The following is a 26,698-nucleotide window of genomic DNA, read 5'->3' as shown; positions in this document are numbered from 1 at the left end:
GTGCCTTTTTTTTTCTTTTAAAGTATGGTGGAAAAAATTTAAATAGATTTTCTATCTATTCTCTCGATAAAGTTACCTTAAAATGATGAAAGATTTCAATGAATTCATTAACTATCTAATAATTATATCTTGTATTTGTCATTCAGAAGGTACCTTTGCTATTGTGAATTAATATTTTATTTGACTATTATACTAATATCTTTAGCATACACATGATGTGGCACCGTAAGCTCATCTAAATAATTAAAAGAAAATTCATAATCTTTTTATTTGTGCTATAACAGCAAAATAATTGTTAACCTTTTTATTTGATTTATTTCTCCCTTTGAGCCCGGTACCTAGCCTGTTGCCTTAGAACGAGGACAATCAACGGTGCCGTCATGAAACGGAGAGTAGCGTTACTACGCCGTTAGCATACGAACTCCAAAGTTGACCTCTGATGAGAGTCATTAATGCTATCGACGTGACAAACTCACAGCGTGTGGACCCTACTAGTTCCACTATAATCCTGACACGTCGGGCTTCATTACATGTGTCGACGCTGGCACTTTCCAATTTGTTTTTTAAATTCCATTATTTTTATGTAGAGAAATAACGCTGCCGGGGCTCAACGTCTCTCATGTTTTTGGTCCAAATTGCCCCTGTTTCTACTTTTCGTCCCTTCCCTAACCCTTCGGAAAACAATTCACCGTACGGATTTCGATATAAACGATGAAAGAAACATTGAAAATTGCCAACTTTGTTAGCAACACACGTACAAGTACAAAGCGGTTCGATTTTATTATTTTTTTTCGGCGTGCATGTATAAGAGCAAGAGTTTTTCTTAATCATTTAAAAGTAGGTTCAATTTTTTTCTAAATAAATATATTTATGCTGTGCTATAGCATAGTTGATCCAAATAAATTTCCAGCAAATTTTTAGCAATATTAGCAACAGAAAACTTGCTCCATTTTTTTTAGAATAATAAATAAAATAGAATTATCTAGTTTGTAATGAATTGCTAATTCAATTGATTGGAAACTTGCCTAACACGTAAAATAAAAATTAAGGGAAGAAAAAAGGGATAAAGGGGAGAAAATCGTGGTCTAGTGGGAAAGATTTGGTGAAGACAAGGCAACATTGGTCATCGGCTTTGCAAGCAACATCGGAACATGAAGAGGGAAAAGAAAAAGATTTGATTGGTTTAAAAATAGGGCCATGATAGTTACTCACCAACCAAGAATCCATAATTTACTAGTCAATCATTAAAATTGTTGCTCAAGCATTTGCTTAAAGCTGAAAAAAAAAAAATTAATAAAAAGACTCCATAACTGTTGGAATCAAATGATTTCATTCTGCACACTCAACGCTTCTTGCACTCGCATGTAGAAGAAAATTAGTTCACATACTAAAAGTTGGTCTCACTTCGCTTACAATTACCTGAAAAAATTTCATGTACTTCATGCTCTACAACAATCATGATAAAAAAGTTTTTGTTGCGATTTAAATATTAACTGAATAAAAAAAATAACAAAAATTCATTTTATTTTCGTTTAAAATCACACATCAAATATATTTTAAAATATTAAAAAATCGATATTTGGATTGTGTAAAATTTTGAATTATAAATTTACCAAAGGGTTCTGGTACATCACAAATTAAGAAAAAAAAAAAGGAAAAAAAGAAAAATCAACTACTACCAAAGGATCAAGGCTAGTTCCGTCATTTAACGCAGTTCCCCAAATTTGTCGTGTTCTTCCTTCCTTAGAACCGATACGGAAAAGGACCTTTGCTTTGCGTGAGCAACAAATCGAAAAAAGTAAAAAACAAATAAAACCAAATACTGTTTTTAGCTTACTCATGATAAAAATTCCACAAATTGTCAAATATAAATTCGCAATTTCACCATCAGAAGAAATGTCACAGTATCTGTGTCTCTCTTAAGGTTGCAGAGAAATACAGACTAAACTAAAACGAATCAAAGTCGGTGACTTTCTTTTAGAATCTCTATGCTCTGCTTCTCATCTCACAGTAAGCCTCTCTCTCTTTTCAATTTTGATTGATGATTTTGAATTTTAACTAAAATTGGTCGTTAGGGTTTGAATTGAGCCTGTAGTTTTGTGTTTTGGTGCTAATCTGTCGGGGGGTTTTGTATTTTGAAGTGAAAAGAGTGGAGTTTGGAGTGGAATTAGGGATGATTGGATGAGAATTTTATGTTAATTAGATTTATTCAGTTTGTGATAGTGGAGATTTGTGTTTTTGGGTATTAAACTGTTTACAGCTTTGATTTTGATTTTGATTTTTTTTTTTTTGTTTTTTAAAGCAATTCAGTGGAGCTTTTGAGTTTATACTCTGTTTTGAAGTAACTTATTGGTTTTATTCTTGTTGGGTAACAACAAAAGCATTCTTTTGTTCATTTTTTTGAGCATGCATATTGCCATTTGCACGCATGCAAAGTTCTTCGTATTTATGTATTGTTTAGGATTTTGAGCAATATGTTGTCAAATGCCAAGTTCTAGAATGTGATGGTTCATGACTTCCTCGTTTTTGCTGTCCCTCTTTCTCTCACTTTTTGTTTTGGTCAATTCAATTAGGTGCAGGATTAGGCTGTTTATACTATTAGAGGATTAGGTTGTGAATGATGCCGGCAAAACCTGATGAAAATCGGCAGTTAGACCGTGGTGCTCAGAGTGTCTCGCAATCAGCTATCTATTCCCAGCAGCCTTGGTGGAGTGGGACAGGAACTGGTGCCTCCTTAGCTGAAGCAGCAGCTTCTAAATCTTCAAGGGAACAACCAAATGGTTCTGTTGTAAATGGTGCCACCTATTCACAAGGTAATTTTTGCTTCCATGGTGTAGAATAAAGAAATATAGTATGGCAACTATATTGATGAAGGTTGGCTTTTCCATAACAGATGGGATTAATGGACAAGAACATGCGCATCTCAAACATATTCCATCCTCAACACCTCTAACTATGGGCGAACGCCTTGAACAAAATTCCCAAATGGAGCTAGTTGGTCACTCAATTGTAAGATCTTCTCCCCCTCTTCTTTACCCCCTAACCAAGCCACACATGGATGCACACAAATAGTTGTTAGCGCTCTTTGTTATTGTAGCAAATATAAGTGCATAGGACTTAGCCTTGTTTGCACGAGATGGTGATGTACCTAATTTTAATAAAATTTTCAGGTTTTGACATCATATCCATATACAGATCCACAACATGTTGGAGTAATTACCCCCTATGTGCCACAAGTTATGGTATGCAATCTGCAGTCCCTTTCAAATTTTATAAATGTGTGAAAAAGAATGGTAGTTGGCAGGATAAACCTGTCAAGGTAGTTTGGGGAGGGTACTTTTGGTGTCCTGTCCATGTATTTAAAGAAATTATGTAAGTATCATGTTTTATATATAGTGTGTATGGTTATATATGTAGGGCGTGCATTGTGCTTGGATGATGTCTGTCTTTTAATTTATATCAAAGTTTTTAGCAGGTCATGGCATTCCTTTCTTTTCATTTGAATTTTATCTAAGTAGTCAGCATTGTTAGCAGTTTAAAAACCTCTAGAAGGTGGGTCTGTTCAAAGTATCGATTTGTTAAATTTATTCTCAAGCATTTGGGTGAAAGATTGTTTTGTTGGGGGGCGGCAACCGAATCAACTTGGTTTTGGGCATTCAATAGAATTTTTGGGACTTAAGATTTTATCCCTTCTTTTTTATGCCAGATTCCTCCTCAGTTATATGGAATGCATCAAGCAAGAATGCCTTTGCCTCTCGAAATGGAAGAGGAGCCTGTTTATGTGAATGCAAAACAGTATAGAGGTATTTTGAGACGAAGACAGTCGCGTGCTAAGGCTGAGCTTGAAAAGAAAGTGATTAAAGCGAGAAAGGTAACCTTTCATTCTTTGAGAGGAGCAACTATTTTCTATAATAAAACTTTGCAAGGGCTAGATACCTATGCATTGTTTTCTCTACAGCCTTATCTTCATGAGTCCAGACATCAACATGCAATGAGAAGGGCTAGGGGTTGTGGAGGCCGTTTTCTCAATACTAAGCAGCTCAATGACAATGCTGCAAACTCTGCAGAAAAAGGTATGAATTCTGGTGCAGACGGTTCAAAGGGGTCCACCAATGGTACTGGTTCTGTGGACTCATCCATAGTTCAGCAAGAGAGGGCAATGGAGGAGAACGCGCACATGGAACACACTTCCTCCAATAGTAACAGTAATAACCGGAGTCTGCTATCAATGTACAATACATCTAGTGGAAGTGTGGAAGGGAACTTCCTGGGACAGCAGACGGGAAGCTTGCAGGGGAATGGGGCACCACGAGGGGCCCTTCCCGTTAAGTGAAAGTGAAAGTTCCTTGACGTTGGAGGGGCACTCCATGATTGCTCTAACGGGTCTGATTTTATCCAACCTTCTTAGTTTCAAATTTCTCTGCACAAGACTTCCGTTACTAGTCCGTCCTTCTAATGGGATGCTTTTCTTTGGTGCAGGCGAAGCTGGAGGTATACATGCCCTCCATTTCAGAATGGGGAAATCATCATTGGTGTGGTGGTCCTCAGGCAATTCATTCTTGGCTTTGCAAACTTGTGGTGGCTTTGGGTGAGATGAGGAAGAAGAATACAGGGATGAAGATATAATGTTATCTTCATTGCTCTGCCTTTAGTCCCACGTCTCGTCCATTCACCTTTCCTGTAAAAAAGAAGATAAAAAAAAAGGGGGGGGGGGGGGGAATGCTGTTAGTTTATGTATCTATTAATCAAGTAGGAAGTTGGGAATGTATTAAGCTTCTAGAAAAATCAAACATTTGAATATTCTGAACAAATGTGTGAAGACTCCTTTGTTTGGAACTCAGAACGTGGCTTTATGTAACTGCTTTGTTTTCATGTATTATGTTAAATAAAGTGAAATCTGTTTCTCTGTGCCCCTCTTTTGGTCTTTTAATAGTTTTGTGCTCAGTCAGTGGAGTTGCCCGTACAAGCAAAGCTTTAGGACAGCAGTGGGGCAAAGCCAGGATATTGTTAGGGTGCCTTTATTTATTTTTTTGTAAAAAAAAAAGCCGGTACTGTATATTACTCTATGAATATACTGGGATTTAAATAGATTAGCAATTACTTATAATTTTCCTTCAATTTTTTTGTATTTTATTTATATAAATAGTTAATAAAAAAATGTGTATTTTATTTTTTAACGTTTGGCTAATTTATTTTCAATCTATTTTACTTACTATTCGACTTTCATTATAATTTTTGTTTTTGTAATCTCATAATTGTTGAGTTTGGGCTTTAAGATTTAAATTATTTAGTTTAAAACAGGGCAATGATAGATTATTAAATAAATTAAAAAGAGGGAAAAAAAACTGAAGATTTGAACGTGGGAAACAAAAGTATTTTCACTGGGTATGAAATTTATATGGTCCGTTTTAAGTTTGTTCGGAATGACAAGCTTATAAGTTATTTGAGGGTAAAAATTCGTTTAGTCCCTATATTTTGAGGTTAGTACTTGTTTAATCTTTATATTCTTAAAAATACTTCAAAACATCTCTTTCGTTAAACTATTGACACTTCTGCCTTTACTTTTATTTCTTTTAGCTTATTTTTACAATATTATCCTTTTTACAATATTGTTTCTTTTTTTGGACATTAATAAAAAATAAAATTGTCAATTAACCCCCAAATAAAATAAAAACAAAGAAAATATATATTAATTTTTGTGAAAGATATGTCAAAATAATTTTAATTACTAATTTTTTGGAAACTAATAAAAAATTAATTTATTAACTCCTGGTGGAGTATTAAAAAAAATTAATATAAATTTTTTTGTTTCTATTTTACTTTTTTAGGTTAAATTGATAACTTAATTTTTCTTTTTATTAATGTCCAATAAAGAAGAAATATTTTTGTATGAGGGTAATATTGTAAAAATGAGTCAAAAAGAACAAAAAATAACAGTAAGGATATTAATACTTAACGACAAGGATATTTTAAGGTATTTTTAAAAATATAAAAATTAAATAGGTATTAATTTTAAAATATAAAAATTAAACGAAATTTTATAGTAACAAATTTGTAAATATAACAGTGATTGCGTTAGTTGCGCTTACAATTGCCCGGCCATCCCGAGTCCGCGCTCCATAGATGTGAACTGAAGGAGACCGAAGTAACACGTCACGTATAATTGAAATGTGTCATTTCATCGGTGAATTAATAGAAATAAACAGACAAGGATCTGGTTTAAGTTTGGGCAAGGCCGGGAGGCCCAGGCCCGAGAAAAAGGGAAGAGCCCGAACCAATCATTAGGGAAACCCTAGCTACTACTCCCCGGAGTCGTGTCATCCTCTTCTTCTTCTTTCTCTCTAGTGAGGCACTGTGTTGTTTTCAGCATGTGAGTTCGTAATGCTGGTTTTCAAAGCTTTTTAAGGCTAATTTATTTATGTTTTAGAACTCAAAAAAGAAAAAATGTTTTTGATGAACCCTTTTTGCATTTCTATGTGTGGTAATTAATTTTGAGCACCTGAGGGTCGGCCCATTTTTTCACATCCCCGTGATGAAATATTTAGTAATCCGAGCACGTGCATGAAGAATTGGTGCTCCCTTTGTTTTCTTGTAAAGGTTGAGGAACCAATGTTTCGTGCAAGGTTGATACTAGGCATTTTGAGGGATCTTCCCTTTTCGAAATTCAACTGTTTCTACATTTTGTTAAAATTTGGTCAAATTTTTTAACATCCCTGTCTCTCGTTGTTTATTATACTCTGAAGTGCTCGTCATTGAATTAACTTTTTCCTGAGGGGGTAGAGAGAGAGAGAGAGAGAGAGAGCGAGAGAGAGATGTAAATGTGTAATTAATGTAAAACTGCCATTCATCCCGTTCTGATAATCTGAACATTTTTTAGCTTTTGGTTTCCAAACCCTCGGCCCTTGTGTTGAGCGGTTGCCAGACTACTAGCTAATGTCTAAAGTTTGGTTGTTCGGGTGAATATGAACATTTCACCTTCGACAGAAGCAAACAATTTTTGTGAATTGAAGTTGATTTTGTTGTTCTTATCTTTTAACTGGGTCTGGGATTGGGAATTGGGAGGGGGATTAGTTGGCACTTGGCACTTGACAGGGACCAGCACCAGCTCTCCTCCCGATTTCTTTGCTGTGGCGTGGCCATTTACTCTTTAGCATCGTAAATGAGATTGACATTAGCGCTAGGCAGCAGCATGTGCGATTGATCTCTGTTAAGTGTCAGTATGGAGAGTCTAGTCCTTCTTTACCCTCTGGAAAACACAACCGTTCCTTTAGTTTCAGTTCATGATTCATGCAGATGACAACAACTTGCATTCTATGCAGATGACAATTTGACCACTGACCAATTAACAGAATTTTTTTTTTTTTTAAAAAAAAAAGGCATCTGAAATTGCAAAATGATATACAATTTTGCTCGCTCTTGAAGTTGTTCGATCCTGTGGTAAGTTTTGACTTTAAGATCCAACGGAACATAGAATTATGTCGAGGAAAACAAAATAATAATAATAATAATAATAATGAGCGTCCGCGGCGCAAGGTAACGGTTACACATCAGAACGTGCAAAACTAAAATAAAAAAAAACTCATCAATAACTTACAAATTCAAGAATATGTGAGATCGGGCATTAGTACTGTATAAGTGAGTGGCATATATTAGTACTAATATACACTCTCTCATCAAGGAAACAACAACTAATCAAGTGTTGTACATACACTGCATGCTTAAAATGTTTGTGTCTTTAAGAAACTTACTTATTCCACACGCATGTTCTTTATCAAATGGGTGTCAAGATCATATTCATCATATCCTGCCACCTCACCGGTGCGATTTTTGAGTCACGACCAAACCTGACAAACTCGCCACTCGACCACTCCCCATTGGAAGTTGGTGAGACTCTGGTTGTAACGATTCATACATCAACTCGACAATCAATTTCTCACGAAATCACTCGGTTTTAGGTTTACAGTCACCATTCCATGCCCTGCTCCGACATAATATACAACGCTGATACCGCAGTAAAACCTCTTTCTAGTATTAGGATCAATTAACTTTATTATTATGAGGAGATCATAACGCAATAGAGGCATAATTAAAAAAAAATTATTATTTTGACTTAATTATCTTTAGTGTAAATAATATAAAAATAAAATTGCACTACGTTAATAATTAATGTCAAATTTAATGTGTAAACGTTGATAAAAGAGATAGATATAGTTTTAAGAAATCAATACATATATTTATATAATGTTGAGAATACACAAATCATCTTAATGACCTAAGCATTTACATTTTTTTAATGTTTTCATCTGTATGTAAATTCTAAAAATACTATACAATGATTCGATAACAACTTTAAAGAATAAATCATAATTCCATACAACTTTAGAAAAATATTTTTCCTGTCCTAAAACATCAATGTAACAAAACAATATATTTTACACCATACAAGTAACTTTTATTATGTAGAAATAAATTTCTTAAGTGGGGATCTAGCAAATTATAACCTATTACAATATGAAATTTATTCTTATTTATCACTGACTCCAATCAAGATTAAATTTTTTTATGACTTCTTCAAAGTTATTTCTATACATAATATCCCTTTAGAAAAGTTTTACCATAGATTAGAGGAGTCAAGTGAAAATGCTAAGAATATCAAAATACAAATAATTATTGAATATCCAATTAAATAAGTACATCCGTTTTAGCCAATCGGAAATTAAGCTTAAAAAACAGATAAAATAACTTCTTGGGGTGAGATAACTTGGTGGCAAAATTAATTACAAAACTCAAATATATTTTTCTTGTTACATCAGAGTTCTAATGCTCTACATAATGACATAACCCACAAACCCAACGCAGCTCGCGGAAGAGATTTTAGATTTATTCTATTTATCGCTCTGCTTTTACTTGTCACAAGGTCTCTGCCCACGATCACAATTTTGCTTGCTCTTCAAGTTGTTCCTGTATAACGAATCCATGATTAGAGCAGCAGTAGGACATTTTAGAAAAGGACAGAATTTCGAAGCGGCAAATGTATGAGCTTATTAATGACCAACTCTAAATCCAAATTACTTCACTTCATTCTCAACGACTAACCTCTGACACAAAGAAGGCATGAAATCCGTATGGAACCCTTTGTGGTAATTCGACAACTGCAACAGGATCAGCTGACATTGTTTTTGCATCAATCACGTTCACTGATGACTTTCTGCAAGGTCAAAATGGCAAATGAATTTAGAGCATATTAACAATCATCAAAGTGTTTGAGCTTCTAAGAAATGCTGAACAAAAATTGAAGAACCAGATAAGACCTAGCAAAGAAACTGGTGAGTGTGCGGCTTACCCGGTTTTCTCATCATGAGAGAAGAATATTAAGTAACCAACATCTTCTTCAGAAGAGGTGCCAGGCTCTCTAGGAACAAAAACAGCCTCTGAACCAAATCTTCCAGGGCCCAGATCAAAGATGCCTCTCACATTTCCTCCAACTTCAAGCTTTGTTTTCTCTTCGTCTGGTTCAGCATGCAGATCAAATTTGATGATCCCTGTGACTTTTGCAATGCTATCTAGTATTGTTCCATACACATATCTTTGCTTCCTATATGTGTACAAGATAATCATTAAGCAAGGTTTCTGGTGAACATATAAGATACTGAGAAAAAGGAATTTTACCAGCCAGCACGACACCCCTCCCCAATTAAAACATAAATGAAGAAATAATAAAGATAAAAATGACACTGCCTAAGGAAAATTTTTGAGATATAACAGCACTTAGCAATAACTCATTTTTTTTTAATTACCAGAATTTAACCTACTGTCAAATTGCCAACATTGACAGCAGATATGTACCTGCCAGTGTAGCACTCATTCACCCTAGGAAAATCAACAGCGGATGCCGATAATCTCTTTTGTGAAGCTAGGCCAGTTTTCAAGTTGAATCTCATCTCATACCTGCTTATAGAAATAAACAATCAGAACAAACTTAGCAGTGGAAGAAGTACTACAAATTAAAGAATATTTCACAGGTATCCCACAGTTCATTTGAGAAATTTTCTAGCTTTTCTTTGACAGCCCCATTGACCATGTCTAGATCCGGCTTGTCTAGGCGGCAAGTGATCAGAACCACTTCATCCTCCTCCTCCCAAGCATTGGCTAGTAAGAAGTAATCATTAAAGAAGTCAGAATGCATGTATGGACACAACATAATCCTTAAGCATTAGCTTAAAAAACAAAAGAGTAGCCTGCACAAAGAATAACTAGATAAAAAAATTTGGAAAAGCAACGTTGACACACCATTATGGAAGATAAAGCAATTAGGAAGCTCAAACCATTTCATTTGAGCCTCATTCTTTGCATATCGGGGAAGTATACCAAAACGAGCTTTCTTTGTATCATCAAATGTGAATATCAGCTTGTTTTCTTTCACCATTTCCTGAAAATTGAAGTAGAGGAAATGTGTTAAGCTGCATAATTTTTAACACTATGAAATTAAAAATAAAACTATAGCCATATGCTATTTCTTTTGTAAATTTTAGAATTCTTGCTGAAATTAGTTGAAACAACAATAAACAGAGAAGATAAAACTAAGCTACCATACCTTTGGTCTGAAATACAGCGGAAGATCCATGAAAATAGCATAATTCTCAGTAATAGCAAAGTCGTGCATCATGATGGGATCTGATACGGTTATTGGTACAGGATCATGCATGAAACCATCCTTTGAAATAACTCTGTATGTGATATATGGTGGTGTGTGTGCATAGCCAAAGGTAAACATCTCGCCTGCATGCAGAGATCTCATGAATGAATGATCTTTCTTCTGCTCAATGAAAGCTTACTATTTAGGATTCTTTCAAGACACGGGCTTTACCAGTGTATGGATCAACCTTTGGATGGGCAGTAAAGGAATGTTGTAATCTCTTGTCATAGTCAAGCATACCAAGTGTTTGCAGATCTCCATCTTCCAGAACTTTGACGGCATCTGCATAATTAATATGACATGAAAATAACTCCCAGCAAGAAAATCAAATTCAAAATCAGCTTCCCTTCAATTATTTTATTATTATTATTATTATTATTATCATCATCTTTTTTTGGGCTTATTGAATGAAACTTCAGAAAATCTCAATTCCACAAAACTTATTCTGAATCATTTGAGCAATATGCAGTAGTACATGTCTCTGTTACACCATCCTTGGATCTTTTCAAAATCTAAAAACAAAAGAGACCACAATCTTACATGGTTTGTCCGCCTCTGAGAGCGCTAGAAGTTTCCCATGGTGATATACAAGAGCTGTATTAGCTGGAAAAGGAAGACAGCCAGTTATACTACCTTGCACTTGAACTTTAACTAGACAAATGTGCAATCATGTGTTTAATAAAGAGAGGAACAAACTTCTAAACTGCAGGAATTTCCAGGGATAAGATGACTACTAATTATTAAATAAATACTTGAACTGAAAGCCTAAATGTATCTATAAGAAAAAAAAAACTGAAATTAAGCAAAAAATAATGTTGGTGGAACTGCATCTCAAAGAATTTAAAAGGTCAGGAAAATTTAGCATTTCAGCAGATATACAATACCCCAACAAACATACCTGTCCCATTTCCATATGAAACATCCAGTACTTTCAACTTTGCTCTAAGCATTTGCATGTTAACCATGAGTAATCCAAATAGCCCCTTAAGGTCTCCAATCTGCAGAATTTTCTTAATGTTCAGAAGCGGTAGCACATTCAAACAGATAAAGCTAAAGGAAACTGAAACCATAGATAACCCAACTTTCAGAAGGAATAATCTTTCTTATATCAATACAATTATACAAAAGAGGGTTCTGTTACCAATGGACGCAGATAAAATAACGTTTCTGGGCAATAGTCTTAACTGGCAACTTAGCTTTTTCAAAATATGCAACCGATTAAAATATACCTTCATAAATTTAGCACCTCCGAAAAATTCTTCCTGTTTAAGACGTGAAGTCCTCACAAAACGGGAGACATATGTAGCCTTTCCGTCTTTGATGCGCAGACCATGAATCATGCTGCAAATTCATGAAATTGATATTTAACAAATAAACAAAGAAACACACACAGAAATGAATCAAAGTTACATAATTTATATAACAAAAGGGAACAGAGGTTCACTCACCCATCTCCATCAAACCTGCAAATAAGCAATGGAGAGAGTCAGCATAAGTGTGACCTCTCCAGCAAATGAAGAGAAATGAAATAATATAATTCAAATAACAGAAGATCATACCAGTGGTATCCGGCCACAGGGGCAAACTTGGGATTAGGACCAACCCTGACAAACTCCCCATTCAAGCAATCCTGAAATGTACACGCGTCACTTCAATTTCCTCTTCAACAATAAGATAAATAATTGTATTCATAACGATTATGCCATGTTTGATAATATAAATAAAACAAAATTTCAGGAATTGCATATGTTAGTCCACAATCTCTGTACATAACTCTCTGTCTATGACCAAAATTCCGTTCTCTCGAAACACATCTTTTACAAAATTGATATTACGATACATATTAAAGCACAGATTGGTCAAAAACGGTCAAATAACACAGTCCATCGTCAAGACAACAATAGTTTAATAATTTATCACACATAGTTAGAGCTTCTCCCCTCACATAAATGCTATCGACAAGCTCTATTTAATATTTGTGGTTGAGCTCGGATTGGTCCGCTCATCCAACCAATCGGAGTTCATATTTAATCCAAACATAAAATAATAATAATAATAATAATAATTAAGCGGCGGAGAAGAGATTCTGTAACAGGGAAAAGTGATTACGGGGAGATGGCCGATGACGTGGAGGTCTTTAGTAGGAGGAGTCTCGTCAGGAACTGGAGCGAAGTTACCGGAGAGATAATGAAGAGGCTGTGAAGAATCGTACATCCACTTCACTATCAGTTTCTCCACAAAGTCTATCACTTTCGAAGTCACTCCATTCTTCGGTTTGGGATCCACCGCCACTATTCCATTTCGTGCTACGACGTCGTTCTCCAGCTTTTCTTTCTCCACCATGACTCTCTGACTCTCTCTCTGCGCGTCACACTGGATGCAACGGAGCCTGCTGTGCTTGTGTTGTTAGCTGGCTGATTTATTTATTTATTTATCTGCCTTGTCGTCTTGTTTGGTGAAGTTCGTATTGCCACACGTAGTGTCCTTTACGACCCACAGCAAAAGATAATATTTTTCGCATAAAAAAAAATATAATAATATCCACGTATTTTTTACTAAATCGATGATTCCCTGTTACAATGTCCATGAAGATTCTCCCCCGGTACGGTACAAACATAATTATGAGTCGCCATTAGCCCCGTAATTGCAAAAGAAAATAGTTTACCAAAAACATGAAAACATAGCTTTTTTTTTTTCAGAAAAAAAAGATGAAAAAATAAATACACAATTTGTACAGTAATACGTCCGTATTTTCTTGTTCTTTTCCTTTTTCTTGATTTATTTTTTCTAGTTACGTTGTGATAATTAACTAATTATTGCGAAGAAACAATAACCTTTAATTTTACACAATTTAGTACACCACTTTTTAAACAATTAGAATAAAAATTCATGACTCCTTGAGATTTATAACAGATAAGGTGATATGGAAGTGTGGAGTTAATTCATTTCCGCATCCTCAAATAATTCTCACAAAATCTAATTTATACTAGTGATGATCATTGATGTCTACTCCTATGGTGGGCAGTGAAAAATCTAGATTTTCGGGGAATGGCCCAAGGGCTATACGACCCTATTTCTGTAAAGGATCCATAGTTTGGCGGCACGTGTAAGGCTTGTAATAACAAAACCACATGATATCTGTCGGTTCTGGGCCTGGTGAATTGTTGATATTGAGTATCATTCGACATCGACGCCTGATGGCGCTGGTGCTGGAATTTTGTCAATGCACTTACCGTGTGGGTAACGCCCAGCATAGAAAAAATACCACGAAATTGAAATACAACTTTTAACCATAATTTCTTCTATTTGTGACGTTTCAGTTTCTGAACAATATCTCTCTCTTTGGACAAAGGTAAGTAAATACAGATGCTGAATCTTACATACACTTGGGTCACAGATTGTGGCAATTTATGATAGACAACTGAATCATCAAATTCAGAGTCCTCAGTCAATATGTTTTTGTTCTCTTCACCTTCACGTGATCACAGTTTGGCGAGTTCTTCAAGTTGCTCCTGTTTTAAAAGTTAGAAGAAGCAAATGAGTTCTCTGACTATGAGTTTGAATAATGTTCTTAATCAAAGTCCACCTAGGCCGAAGCATCCATTTGAAAATAATTCAAAATCGAAAGCAAAATTTAGTTACACTAACCTCTGACAGAAAGATGCCATGGAAACCGTATGGAACCCTATGAGGTAACTCTATAACTGCAACAGGATCTGCTGACATTGTCTTAGCATCAATTACATACACCGCTGATTTTCTGCATGTTCCGTAAATGAAATATTAAATAGCTGAGTTCACTTATTGAATTGCAACTATAAATTAATAAATCAAATTAGAAAGAGAAAATTCTTCTAGCTAATAATTTTTAGTGAGAGTAATACCCTGTATTCTCGTCGTGTACATGGAATATTAAGTAGCCGTCATCTTCTTCAGAAGTGGAACTAGGCTCTCGTGGAACAAACACAGCCTCTGAACCAAATCTACCAGGACCCAGGTCGAAGATGCCTTTAACATTTCCCCCAACTTCAAGCTTTGTTTTCCCCGTCTCCGGTTCAGCATGCAGATCAAATTTGATAATCCCCGTGACCTTTGCTATGTTCTCCAAAATGCTTCCATAAACATATCTCTGTTTCCTACATTCACCCAATTATAAGCAAAACTTCAGCTGAATTCAATTCCCATGTAATTGGCGCACGGAGTCAAGGAATATTTGCTCTGATGCTTGTAGACATTATTATTCATAATTGCCAACAATAATAGAAGATACAGACCTGCCCATGTAGTGCTCGTTTATCCTAGGAAAATCAACACACGCTGGTGACAGCTTCTTTTGAGAAGCTAGGCCAGTTTTCATATTGAACCGCATCTCATATCTGATTATAAAACATCAATTAGAAAAACCTTTGCAGTACAAAGAACTATGACAGAAAATAGGTCATCGATCTCCTACAGCTCAGTCGTCTGATCTTCAAGAGTTTCTTTAAGAGGCCCATTAAACATATCTAGATCGGGATTCCGTACGCGGCAAGTTATCAAAACAACTTCCTCCTCCTCCTCCTCCTCCCAAGCATTGGCTAAAAGAGATAGTTCTAACAAAGTCAAAATGCATGCATGTAATCGGGAGAGGACTTCATGCATCAGCTTCTTGAAAACAAAAGAGATTATTCGTTTTCAGACAACCATCAATTACAATTACCATAAAGATAATGCTCTTGTATTTAATCTCAAAATCAGACTCCAAACATGGTGCCACACAGAATTAGAAAAAAGTGCTAACCATGCTTAATCATTTTTTAAAAAAGTGTTCCTTATTTGAAATATCATGACTACCAATATTCATAAAGATAGTGTTGCATACATTTTGTTTCAGTAGATGGACAAAGAAATAATCAAGAACAGTACGCATTTACAAGAGCAAGTCAGACACACCATTATGGAATATATAGCAATTTGGAAGCTCAAACCATCTGATTTGGAGATCATCCCTCGCATATCGTGGAAGTACACCAAAACGAGCTTTTATAGTTGGATCAAATGCATATATCAACTTGTTTTCTTTTACCATCTCCTGAAAATTGAAACATTATACATATGTGAAGATGAAAAACAGGGGATCGTCATTGTGCATAATTAATATAAACAGAATCCAATGCTTGAATGACTCCATAACATATCAATAGTGTAATCCTTGGAAACTATTAAATAAAATTTTCTGGAAGGATTTTGAACTTGGTCCACAATTCCTCCACTTTCTGCATCAGGGAAGTGAATTTCAGTCATGCAAATTCCTGCGAGCTCTAAAAAGTTTCTGAATGTTGGCTTCCTTTACATACATATATGAACTCCACTCAATATTTACTATTATTACATAATTAGTACTAGGTTCCTCGAATAAATTTTTATATTGAAAGTTATTTGTTAGCTCTGAGAACATTAATTACTTGTGTCACATATTATATTCCCTGGACTCTGTAGATTAACAATTTTTTTTAACATCTAAGTAGATTAATATTCATGCTCTGGCACTTTTTAAACGTTTTCACAAAACCTTAAATCAAGCAACTATTCCATTGTGAATTCAAACAGCGCTAGCTTTTATAGTTTAATTTAATGCCCATCTGATTAAATTCTGTTGAAAATTTTCTCATTTCTTTATTAAGTCGCGCAACTTCGTTGGCACTTGTGACTTAAGTGTTGGTGCATTTCATTTACCAAGTGAAAAACAAAAGTGCAAGAATTAGAAAGTCCAACAGACCTTTTGTCTGAAACACATGGGAAGATCCAGGAAAATTGCATAATTCTCAGTGATGGCAAAGTCGTGCATCATGATGGGGGCAGACATTGTTATAGGTACTGGGTCATGCATGAAACCATCCTTCGATATAACTCGGTAGGTGACATATGGAGGAGTTTGTGTATAACCAAATGTAAACATCTCGTCTGTATGCAGATATCTTGTGAATCATTCTTTTTCTGTGGGAAAATTTGGCTGACAGGATTATTTTAAGGATATGGGTTTTACCAGTGTAAGGGTCAATCTTTGGATGTGCAGTGAAGGGATGATTTAATCGCTTATCATAATCCAGCATACCAAGCGTTTGCAGATCTCCATCTTTCAAAACTTTAAGAACATCTGCATAATGCAACAGGTTTAAGAATTTATATTCCCTCTAAAAGCAAGCAACAAGCTCCATTAGAGAACACTATAAGGAATGAATAACACCGGAGAACATTGTCATAATTTATGGTCTCCATCAGACCCTCTGATTTCTCCAGAAAGTTAAAACAAAGAGAGAAGCAAGGTAAGCTTACAAGGTTTATCTATCTCGGAAAGAACCAGAAGTTTTCCATGGTGGTATATGAGAGCGGTATTACCTGGAAGAAAGTATTAGATAAATAGTAAACTTTTCATCTACATTGCCCAAACACAAAAAAATCCTGTGAACTGCCTATAACAAAAGCAATGTAATATGAGTAAGGTAGGGTGATCTTAGTTTTCCATGGTGATCTTAGTTTCAAATTTTATTTTGCTAATTAAAAGAGAATAGAAGACCTCCAAATGTCAGATGAATATCACAGATGATTAATGGCAGATAAACGGATGGGGCACACACATGAAAGAAGAGAGGGGAGCTTTTCCCAGGGATGATCCTGGTGCTAATTATATCAAAATGAATTCACCGCATCTAACTGCTTCATTGACACTTCTCTACCCAAAGTCGAATAAGCAGAGATTAATCAGCACTTTTAACAACTTCAAACTGTTCATTTCCCTTTCTTCATAATGCTTGGATTAGAAAATAAAATTTAAATCAGATGCTATACACCTAGACAAAGAGTAGCAGAACATGAAAAACAGAAACCATGCAGTAAGGATCACACAGAAACCCAATATGCAAAATAATTCTTGGAGAACTGTATCAGAAAGAATTTGACAAACTTATAATGATCCTTTAGTCTTCAGCTCAGAACATGTTTGCATTTCAGCAGAACAAACTAAACGAATCTACCTGCCCCATTTCCGTATGAAAAATCCAATACTTTGAAGCTTTCTCTCAACAATGTCATGTTAACCATGAGTAATCCAAAAAGCCCCTTAACATCTCCAATCTGCAAAAACATCCAAACTGATAACCCAGACGCAAAAATCTATTTACAGGATTCCTTCATTCCAAGTTCCATTTCTAAAATTTTTTAAAAAGCCTCTCTCTTCATATTTATACCTTTGTAAATTTAGCACCTCCAAAAAATTCTTCCTGTTTAAGACGTGATGTCTTTACATAACGGGAAACATATGCTGCCTTTCCATCTTTGATACGCAAACCATGAAGCATGCTGCAAATGCACAGAAATATAACTGTCTGTGTGTCACCGCAGTCATGGTGAGCTAAAGAGAAGTAAATATAGCAATGGATCAATGTTTACTATGGGAACCCCAAGCCATCATAATGTGGCGGTTCATAATGAATTAAACACGCACACACAGATACGTCTCCTAAGGTAGCATTATTCATTCTATTGTGAAAAATCATAGAGATACGCACCCGTCTCCATCGAACCTGCAGGAAGCAACAAAAGAGAATTAGCAAAAGCAATCACCTGTTAGCAACTAGAAAAGAAGTAACGTTTCTGAATACAGAATTATGCGTACACAATGGACAGACCAATGATATCCAGCCACGGGGGCAAACTTTGAGTTTGGACCAACTCTGATAAACTCGCCATTCAAGCACTCCTAAAAAAGCATTTACAGTACTGAGAAATAGAGATTGAAATTTGTATAGATATCGTGTTCAAGAAGGCTCAGCAATGCGAATGCGATGTGTGTATTAAAATAAATAAATAAATAAATATCCACAAAAGAAGCCGGCGGGCCACTTAGAACTAACAGGAAGAAAGCCAATGACGGGAAGGTCTGCCGTGGGAGGTGTTTCGTGGCGAACCGGGCCGAAATTACCGGAGAGATAGTGAAGAGGCCGTGACGAGTCGTGCTTGAATTTCACAATCAGTCCTTCCAGAGAGTCGATTACCTTAGCGGCCAACCCTTTCTGCGGCTTTGGATTCACCGCCACAATACCACTATCTCCGCTGTTGCCCTTCAAGTTTAATTTCGGCCTCTCCTCCGCCGTCACCGTTCTATCTCCGTTGGTGACAACTGTGTGTTTTTTACAGTAAATGTTGGAGTTGATGCGACGTTGATTACTGGAAGAAGCCGTTAAACAACTAACTCCCGCAAAATGATGCGTCGTGGTGGCAGTAACCATCATTAACCGTGTGTTACTTTAGCTTCACAGTGAGCTAACTGCCTAACTCCTCAATTCAAAACTGCTTTCCTTATTTGGATTTTTGTTTGGAATCTCAAAAAATATAATAATAAGAAGAAGAATCTTTCCGTAGCATGAAGCAGCCGCTGTGCAGGAGCACTGTCGAATCAAGATTTAACAACAAGAGAGCAATGGAGCCCACGCACATGAGTCAATTATTTGAAAGAGTACGATCATGATAAGAAAAGCTTGATGTTTTAAGAGATTCGAATCGGTCCTGCTCAGGGATGCCACAGCCACACATAGCTAAGCTTTAGGTCAAGTTGATCTAAACTGATTTAATACATCTTTTTCATTTTACACTCATTTTTTCTTCGTGTATGTATGCTGTTGCTGCTGTGCGTTTCGATATATTATCCATCATATTACTGTCCATTGAAGCTAGTTTTTAAAACTCGCGGTTAATTTGCAGACTTGCTAACTACTACTTCAGGGAGACAGATACTAGTTTTATCCTGCTGCAATAGCTAGGTACAATTTAAATTCCAATACAGAAGTGCTATTAGCACTTAAAATAATAATACATATTTAATTTTTGTTAATAATGATAAATCACGACGATATGACTTTAAATAATTAAAACATAAAATAATAAAGTATTTTGTCAATGGAAAAGTTAAAAGTGCAGATTTATAGACTACTCGTATAATCTATTTTACATTTACTTATAATTTTTATTTTTAATAGAAGTAAAAATTTGGATACTTACCCAATAGCACACGAATAATGATAAATCCTAATCAAATTTTGTGAAGCAGTGGATCTCTCATATATTAATATAATAAAGAATTACATTATCAATTATGGCCATATTTTTCGAAATTAATTAATTGCTATATTGATTAAATATATTACTTTTTTATTAGTTTTATTCAATTATTTACTACTATAAAAACTACTGCAATAGTCATATCATTATTCTTTTATATTAAAAAAATTGCAATTAAATCTGCATAGGTTATTTCCTTTTTTAAATTTAAATTTAAATTATTTAAATATATAAACAAATTTTAAAAACTTGATCGACATCAGACAAAACCCAAACTTGACCCTGACTTGATTCTGGCTAGCTTCTTTAAGGATTGGACCCTTTATTTATGTTATAGAGTTAAGTCCGAACTCAATTTAACCTATTGCCATCCCTAATTGTAATTATATCTAAGAACAAACATATAATTAAGCTCATTTAATGTGTTTCTCTCTCTTCAAACTCAACACATTCCCCATGTTTTTTTTTTTTTCTATACAAACACCAATTACTTCTCTCTCTAAAAAATATAAAAAAAAAACAACAAGTCTTTTTCTTTTTTATATTTTTGACTTCATCTGTGCAACAAGACTCCAATTTATTTTATGGATAAGGAAAAAAAAACTTGACTTTTGCCAAATATATTATCTTTTTAATATGCTTATTGAGTTCAACAGTTTATATTTTTTTAAATTAAACCTTTACTATTATGGTCGTGATTAGGGGAACCATTAAAAACTCCACTTAACTTTATATAGTTCTGCAACCTCATGATCTCCACCATGAGGTGTGGCTAATTAAAAATAGTTAAATTGGAATAAACTGCAAAAAAAAAAAAAAAAAAAGTATTTTGTTATTAAAATAAAAATGAAAAAAAAAAGGTTCCATAAGAATTTTGAAGGGGATGCTAGAAGAGCTTCACGCATTCAAAGGTAATCGTTGGTTCGGAGCCCGTAGCCAGCAAAAGTGGGTCTTTTTTTTCCCCCCAATTCTTTGGAATAATTAATTATTGAGTTGGATTATTGGCACCTCTTTAATCTCTTCATAATTTTTTTAGTTATTTTTATTTTAATTCCAAAAACATCTTTTTTTTTTCTTTTAAATGCACTCTTCTATTTTTTAATTTAATTTTTTTATTGTTAAAACTTAAAGTAATATTTTTTTTAACAATCTTATTGTTACCCTACACATAAATTAAAAAGTTTTATAGATAATAGATTTTTTAATTTCGGTCAATAGTTAATTACATATATTTTAAACTATAATTTGAAAGCATTCCAAAGTGTGAAAATTCTTAATTGGTAAGAAATAGGAAAAGAACATTGCATTATTCTAAATTTTTATAATTTATTTTGGTTAGATGAAAGTGGCAGGTAAAAATCAAATAATAATAATAATAATAATAATAATAATAATAATAATAATAGATTAATTATGAAGTTGTGGGAACTAATTTTAGGTAAGTTACAATTATCAGCTGCTGTGGCTGACATTGTATTATCGATGTTCTCGGCGATATGCTGACTTGCATTTCTTCTAGAAAAATTTTATCTGCACCTGTTCGAATTAAAGGAGCAATTTACGATCGAGAAAAATATTAAAAGAAAGAACGTATATAACGGGTAACAAGAAGAAGAGCACACATTAGGTGTAAAATCATATCAATAGGCTGGGGAAATTAATCAAGATAAGTGAGCTTATCTTACACTTTGATAGTGAATTGGCTAATTGCGGGTCTAATGAAGCCATCATATAATGTCAAGGAATGGACTTGCACGTGCTCGCGCTTGTTTCGGCAAGAGCCTTCAAAATTGGGTCATCAACTAACCTAACTGAAAGAAGACTAAATTTGCAAGTCCATGTTAGATCCATAACCAATAGTATGACATATGTCAGGGTAGAATTTGATTTTGGAATAAACAATGATGGCATATAAGACTCTCGTGACATCCATAAGTCTCGGTTAGGCTGCCAAAATTGAAGCAGTTATGACCTAATTTAACAAACCCCAAATGCATTATCAATTTCTCACTAAGCATGGGCTCTCAATTTATTTATTTATGATTTTTATTTTGTCAATTAAAAAGTCATCCGAAGTGTCAACTCCCTAATGTTCTTCCCGGCGGTTTGTTTTTTTGTGTACTTAATTATGTACAAATCAAGAAACTCCCTTAATCTAAATTTAGCTTAGTTGGAGGATCTATTAATATAAATATATTTTTCTGAAATGTATTATTACAAATATATTATTTCTTTATTGATGGCTAAGAATGAAGATGGAAATTAGTTCGGTCAGATACAGAGTTGTCAATATATCCCTAGGCCCATCCAAAAAATAATTTGAGAAAGGTGAAAAACTTGCGATTTTCGAAGACAAATAAAAAAAAAAAAGTCTAAATTCATATTAATTCATCCTAATGGGACAAGATATCTTTCCAATATTTTAGTTTATTAACAAAGTTAGTAATAAATAAATAAATAGAGAAAGCACTCATCATATATATTGTGAGTGGCAGCAAAGTCCTAAAGTCCTAACTCATTGCAACCCATATTCCACATTCCTCAATTGTTACTCTCAACACAACACGGCAAAGCCCAGCGATAGATGATGCTACTATTACCTATTCTTTAATTTAACCCAAAAAAGCGCACGCAATTCCCATTCTTTTTTACCATAATCTCACCTTCTTTGTTCCTTACAGACTCGGCTAAGTCACCTAAAATAGTTCTAACTATTCCCCCAACTGATAAATCTTCCAAACACTTCCCCTCATTTCTATTTGACGTTTTTGCCTCGTTCATTCTTCTGCTTCACGTATGCCCCATACACATAACACACATAGCATAGCTTGTTGTCATCCCAAAGTTATTTGCAACCATCTTGAACTTCCCAACTGGGGTTATTTTTTTCATCAAACTGCTTTCTAACTAGATTCAACTAATTATATATTTACTGAAACATGACCGGAGCCAAACCAAATAGTGGAGGCGAAAGTGGGATCGCAGCATCCCTTGACATCGATTGAAGCGGGTCAAAAAAGGACTTGCCCATCGCATTGTAAGACTCTTTTTATTTGACCCGGTTCCAAAGAGCAACAAATTATCCCAAAATAAACATGTCAACGGGCATTTTAATTCCGACAATGAAACTGTGGTTTAATACCAAAGATTGTCGTCATAGCTTAAGAGGATATACCAAATTATTCCTAACACACGCTAGCATGCATGCATATTATGAATATGCATCCATACATACATGCGTTAGTAGATTCAGTTCTCTATTCTTAAGTAATCTCTATTTCATTAAAGCCTAATTAAGAACTTAGAAAACAAAACCAACTTTATTTATACTTGGTTATTACTTCATTCAACATTTAAACAAGCGTATGTAGCGTGCTTATAGATGCATATACAGCGAGAAGAAGGACATATATGTAAGTCTTTTCAGGCATGCATGCACGGACATGCATGATGATGTGTAACCATCTAATCTAACAAAATTACTAAGCTTTGGTTTTCTTTTGGAGAGCAAAAAAATGAAGCCATGATTTTTCTTTCGTCTCAGTCTCTTGAATCTCAGTCCATACCTCTCTCATGAGACAAAATTTTCAAAGCAGTCGTAGTCATTGCTTCTTCCACAAACCCCCTTCTCTCTGTTTTCCCAAAAATCAACATCACTTTTCTTGCTATAAATACATACACACATTCATTTCACACAGCATACCGTAAATTTCTATAACAACTTTAGCAAATCTTTTTGACAGTTTTAATTTTGCCCTTGCGTTCTCAAAAAGTTGGAACGCAATTAAACGTCAAAATGCACCCACAAAGGCAATATTGGTTACCTATATTCTTGGCTATGTTAGTCTCTTTTTTCTCCTTCAGTTTTAGCAGCTATCAAGGTGACCGATTTGTCACAACTCGTGATCAATACCAGAGATTTGGGAGCCCAATCGGGGTCGATTCGGAGTCTGAAACGACTTTGACGAGGCTGTACGGTCGTGCAAGTGCTCCTGCTTCTCCAACAAAGTTTGTGAATGTGGACGATTTTGAAGCGAAAGCTGATGGAACTGATGACTCTAAGGTACATACAATAGCAGCTGTTACAAATAGAAAACATAGATATCCGTTATTTTTCAGTTAGAAGTACATAGTAATTAATTTGGGCAATTTTGTTCAGGCATTTATGGAAGCTTGGGAGGAGGCTTGTTCTTCTGAAAATGAAGCTGTTTTAGTCGTCCCCAACAACAAAATCTATCATCTTAAGCCAATTACATTCTCAGGTCCCTGCAAATCTGATCTTACAATGAAGGTGAGTTTACGAATGTGCATGCATGGGGCCGATAACACACTATTTATGAACGATACGGGACAATTTCTGATTTGAACAATTAATGCAACGTTGTTTTAACGCGACAGATTTATGGAACAATCAAAGCATCTGTTCGTTTATCAGACTACAGCAGAGATCCAAGGCATTGGCTTGTGTTCGAAAATGTCAACAATTTCAGAGTCGAAGGTGGTGGCACAATCGACGGCAATGGAAAAGTTTGGTGGAGAAAATCTTGCAAAGTCAACAAATCCCTCGTACGTTTATTCGTATATTGAATTATATATAATTAATTCCATATATACTACTCCTTTTTTTTTAATTCATAATATAATTTTATTAATTTTGTTAATTTTCTTCTCATGTTTCCGCAGCCGTGCAACGACGCACCAACGGTAAGTCAAATTAAAATTCTTGCTGCCTTATATTCATTCCTAATTCTTACCTAACGTTATTTTTAAGATAAAATGTCAATCTAATTTTCATTTATATTTTTCTCCAACCAAAAAAAAAAAAAATGGTCTTACAGGCAGTAACATTTTACGGATGCAAAAACGTGAGAGTGTCAAGCCTGAGGTTCCGAAATTCACAAAAAATGCATCTCACGTTTCAATACTGTGTCAATGTCAGAGCTTTGAATCTCCTGGTAATTGCACCGGGGAACAGCCCTAACACCGACGGAATTCACGTCACCGGAACTCAAAATATTCTTATAAAAAACTGCGTCATTAGGACAGGTAAGTAATTATTTATATATATTTAAATTAACCACATAATCGATTTACTCAGCTGCTGTTAAATTCATCCTATTACAACCTTTCTTAATTCTTGTTTTTTTTTTTTTTTTATGAAGGTGATGACTGTATCTCAATAGTAAGCGGATCGAAAAATGTTCGAGCTACCGATATAATTTGCGGTCCGGGCCACGGAATCAGGTTCTCAATTAATCGATAAAAAAGTGCTCTAATTACATAAACTCCTTTTTTTTTTTTCTTTCCCCCCCCCCCCCCCCCAGCTCAACTAATTTAATTTTAACCGAATATATATTTTCGTAGTATCGGAAGCTTGGGAGCCGGAAATTCAGAAGCTTTCGTGTCAAATGTGTTGGTGAATAGAGCAAGACTTTCAGGAACCACTAATGGAGTGAGAATAAAGACCTGGCAGGTAATTGATTGAAGGTCACATCCACTTATGTTTATAATACCATTAGCATTAAAAAATAAAATGCAACCACTTTGAATTTTATGATCACTTTAGCCAAATTTCAAACAGTTCTTTTTTTTTGGGGGGGAGAAAAAAAGGCTATGGGTTCGGTAAAATGTTTCGTTGATTAAGGAAATCAAATTGCAAAATTAGAGCCGCAAATTCAGTCACAATAATTAAATTACTTAAGACTTTTTATGTTAAAGAATCAAATCATATTTTTTTTTAAATTTTTTTTTTTAATCTTTCTGGTCGATATGTAGGGAGGATCTGGCTTTGCTAAAGATATACTGTTTCAAAATGTTGAAATGCGCAACGTGACCAATCCAATAATTATTGATCAACATTATTGCGACCAAGAAAAACCGTGCCAAGAACAGGTAAATGAACTTGATCATGAAGAGGTGCTTTATGTTGGAAAGTGAATAATTAGCGTGATGTATATATAATGATGATGATGATGAAACTGTGAGTGCAGGCCTCGGCGGTGCAAGTGAGCAACGTTGTGTACCAAAACATAAAAGGAACGAGTGCTTCTGAGGTAGCAATTAAACTTGACTGTAGCAACCAATTCCCTTGCCGAGGACTCGTGTTACAAGATGTAATTCTTCGACTTGAAGAAGAAGATGACATCGCCAAAGCTTCGTGTTCGAATGTTAGATTATCTCCTCCAGGGAATTTCTTGCCTCGTTGCATTTAGGGGACAAAGAAACTGACAGTGTTCATTATTTTTACAATGCGTCATTTAGTTGTAGGTTTGATTCAACAATATTGATGATGCCAAACGATGGTGACATACATGTTAGTTAAAAGTCAAAATAAGTTGTTATACAAAAATTTTATAATTAAACATAGCACAGTGAGGTGCATGTGGTGCGCGCGTGGTATTAATTACTCGAGGAAGGATTTGTATTCTTTTAGCGATTTAAGTGATTACTTGTAAATACCATTCATTACTGTTATGATTATGATTATGTAATCCAATGCTTATTTTAGTCAAATAGAAATTATTTTCTCTGCCAACGACATTGATTTGAATACCTACCTTTGGCAAAAGCACAGTGAAAAGTTAAATGGAATCGCTTTTCACAAGTTTTATTATGAGTAAGACCTTTTTGATTTTGACACCCCTCAATTAAAATTCATTATAAAACCCCTTTTTAATTGACTATTTCATTTCTTATTTTTAAATAGAAATTCAATTAAAATTTTAAATTAATTTTTCTTTTAATTTTTTTTGTACACATCTCATTTCATAATTTCTATTCACATTTTAGATTTTAGTTGATTTTTTTTTTTGGGAAATTTATTACTATATAATAGAAAGAAAATAATTTAAGATTTTAATTTTTTTATTTTATAAATAAAAAAAATTAAACAAAATATTCATTTTA

General features: G+C 34.6%; 4 protein-coding genes and 1 non-coding gene across 5 annotated transcripts; 3 read left to right on the top strand and 2 right to left on the bottom strand.

Moving 5' to 3' along the window:
* The first annotated feature begins 1,750 nt into the window (after positions 1-1,750).
* LOC18043786 (nuclear transcription factor Y subunit A-4) lies at positions 1,751-4,703 on the top strand. The gene is made up of 7 exons (XM_006439046.2): positions 1,751-2,010; positions 2,574-2,813; positions 2,894-3,009; positions 3,171-3,242; positions 3,707-3,871; positions 3,959-4,383; positions 4,480-4,703. Exons 2-6 carry the CDS (start codon positions 2,618-2,620, stop codon positions 4,331-4,333), a joined length of 924 nt encoding a protein of 307 aa, XP_006439109.1. The 5' UTR covers positions 1,751-2,010; positions 2,574-2,617; the 3' UTR covers positions 4,334-4,383; positions 4,480-4,703.
* A 1,821-nt stretch (positions 4,704-6,524) lies between these two features.
* LOC112099410 lies at positions 6,525-6,648 on the top strand. The gene has a single exon (XR_002906214.1). It is a non-coding gene; the product is annotated as a small nucleolar RNA snoR130 (small nucleolar RNA).
* Positions 6,649-8,650: 2,002 nt separating this feature from the next.
* LOC18043785 (carotenoid 9,10(9',10')-cleavage dioxygenase 1) lies at positions 8,651-13,124 on the bottom strand. The gene is made up of 14 exons (XM_024185411.1): positions 12,806-13,124; positions 12,256-12,326; positions 12,145-12,159; positions 11,926-12,037; positions 11,595-11,694; positions 11,237-11,299; positions 10,868-10,978; positions 10,595-10,779; positions 10,291-10,429; positions 10,032-10,149; positions 9,847-9,948; positions 9,344-9,595; positions 9,097-9,208; positions 8,651-8,961 (listed from the first exon to the last, which is right to left on the bottom strand). The coding sequence occupies exons 1-14, from the start codon at positions 13,037-13,039 to the stop codon at positions 8,932-8,934; spliced, it is 1,644 nt and encodes a 547-aa protein (XP_024041179.1). The 5' UTR covers positions 13,040-13,124; the 3' UTR covers positions 8,651-8,931.
* Positions 13,125-14,010: 886 nt separating this feature from the next.
* Positions 14,011-19,197, bottom strand: LOC18043784 (carotenoid 9,10(9',10')-cleavage dioxygenase 1). Its single transcript, XM_006439043.2, has 14 exons — positions 18,589-19,197; positions 18,364-18,434; positions 18,244-18,258; positions 17,923-18,034; positions 17,710-17,809; positions 17,012-17,074; positions 16,722-16,832; positions 16,455-16,639; positions 15,629-15,767; positions 15,150-15,273; positions 14,971-15,072; positions 14,581-14,832; positions 14,345-14,456; positions 14,011-14,208 (listed from the first exon to the last, which is right to left on the bottom strand). Exons 1-14 carry the CDS (start codon positions 18,964-18,966, stop codon positions 14,179-14,181), a joined length of 1,794 nt encoding a protein of 597 aa, XP_006439106.1. The 5' UTR covers positions 18,967-19,197; the 3' UTR covers positions 14,011-14,178.
* A 3,972-nt stretch (positions 19,198-23,169) lies between these two features.
* Positions 23,170-26,319, top strand: LOC18043783 (polygalacturonase). Its single transcript, XM_006439042.2, has 9 exons — positions 23,170-23,855; positions 23,952-24,083; positions 24,191-24,358; positions 24,476-24,496; positions 24,631-24,838; positions 24,955-25,036; positions 25,157-25,265; positions 25,568-25,684; positions 25,783-26,319. Exons 1-9 carry the CDS (start codon positions 23,589-23,591, stop codon positions 26,002-26,004), a joined length of 1,326 nt encoding a protein of 441 aa, XP_006439105.2. The 5' UTR covers positions 23,170-23,588; the 3' UTR covers positions 26,005-26,319.
* The last annotated feature ends 379 nt before the right edge of the window (positions 26,320-26,698 follow it).

Source organism: Citrus clementina, unplaced genomic scaffold (genome assembly GCF_000493195.1).
Source record: "Citrus clementina cultivar Clemenules unplaced genomic scaffold, Citrus_clementina_v1.0 scaffold_4, whole genome shotgun sequence".
Classification (NCBI taxonomy): Eukaryota; Viridiplantae; Streptophyta; class Magnoliopsida; order Sapindales; family Rutaceae; genus Citrus; species Citrus x clementina.
Note: the sequence above shows the minus strand (reverse complement) of the source record. Positions and strands in the feature narration are given on the sequence as shown.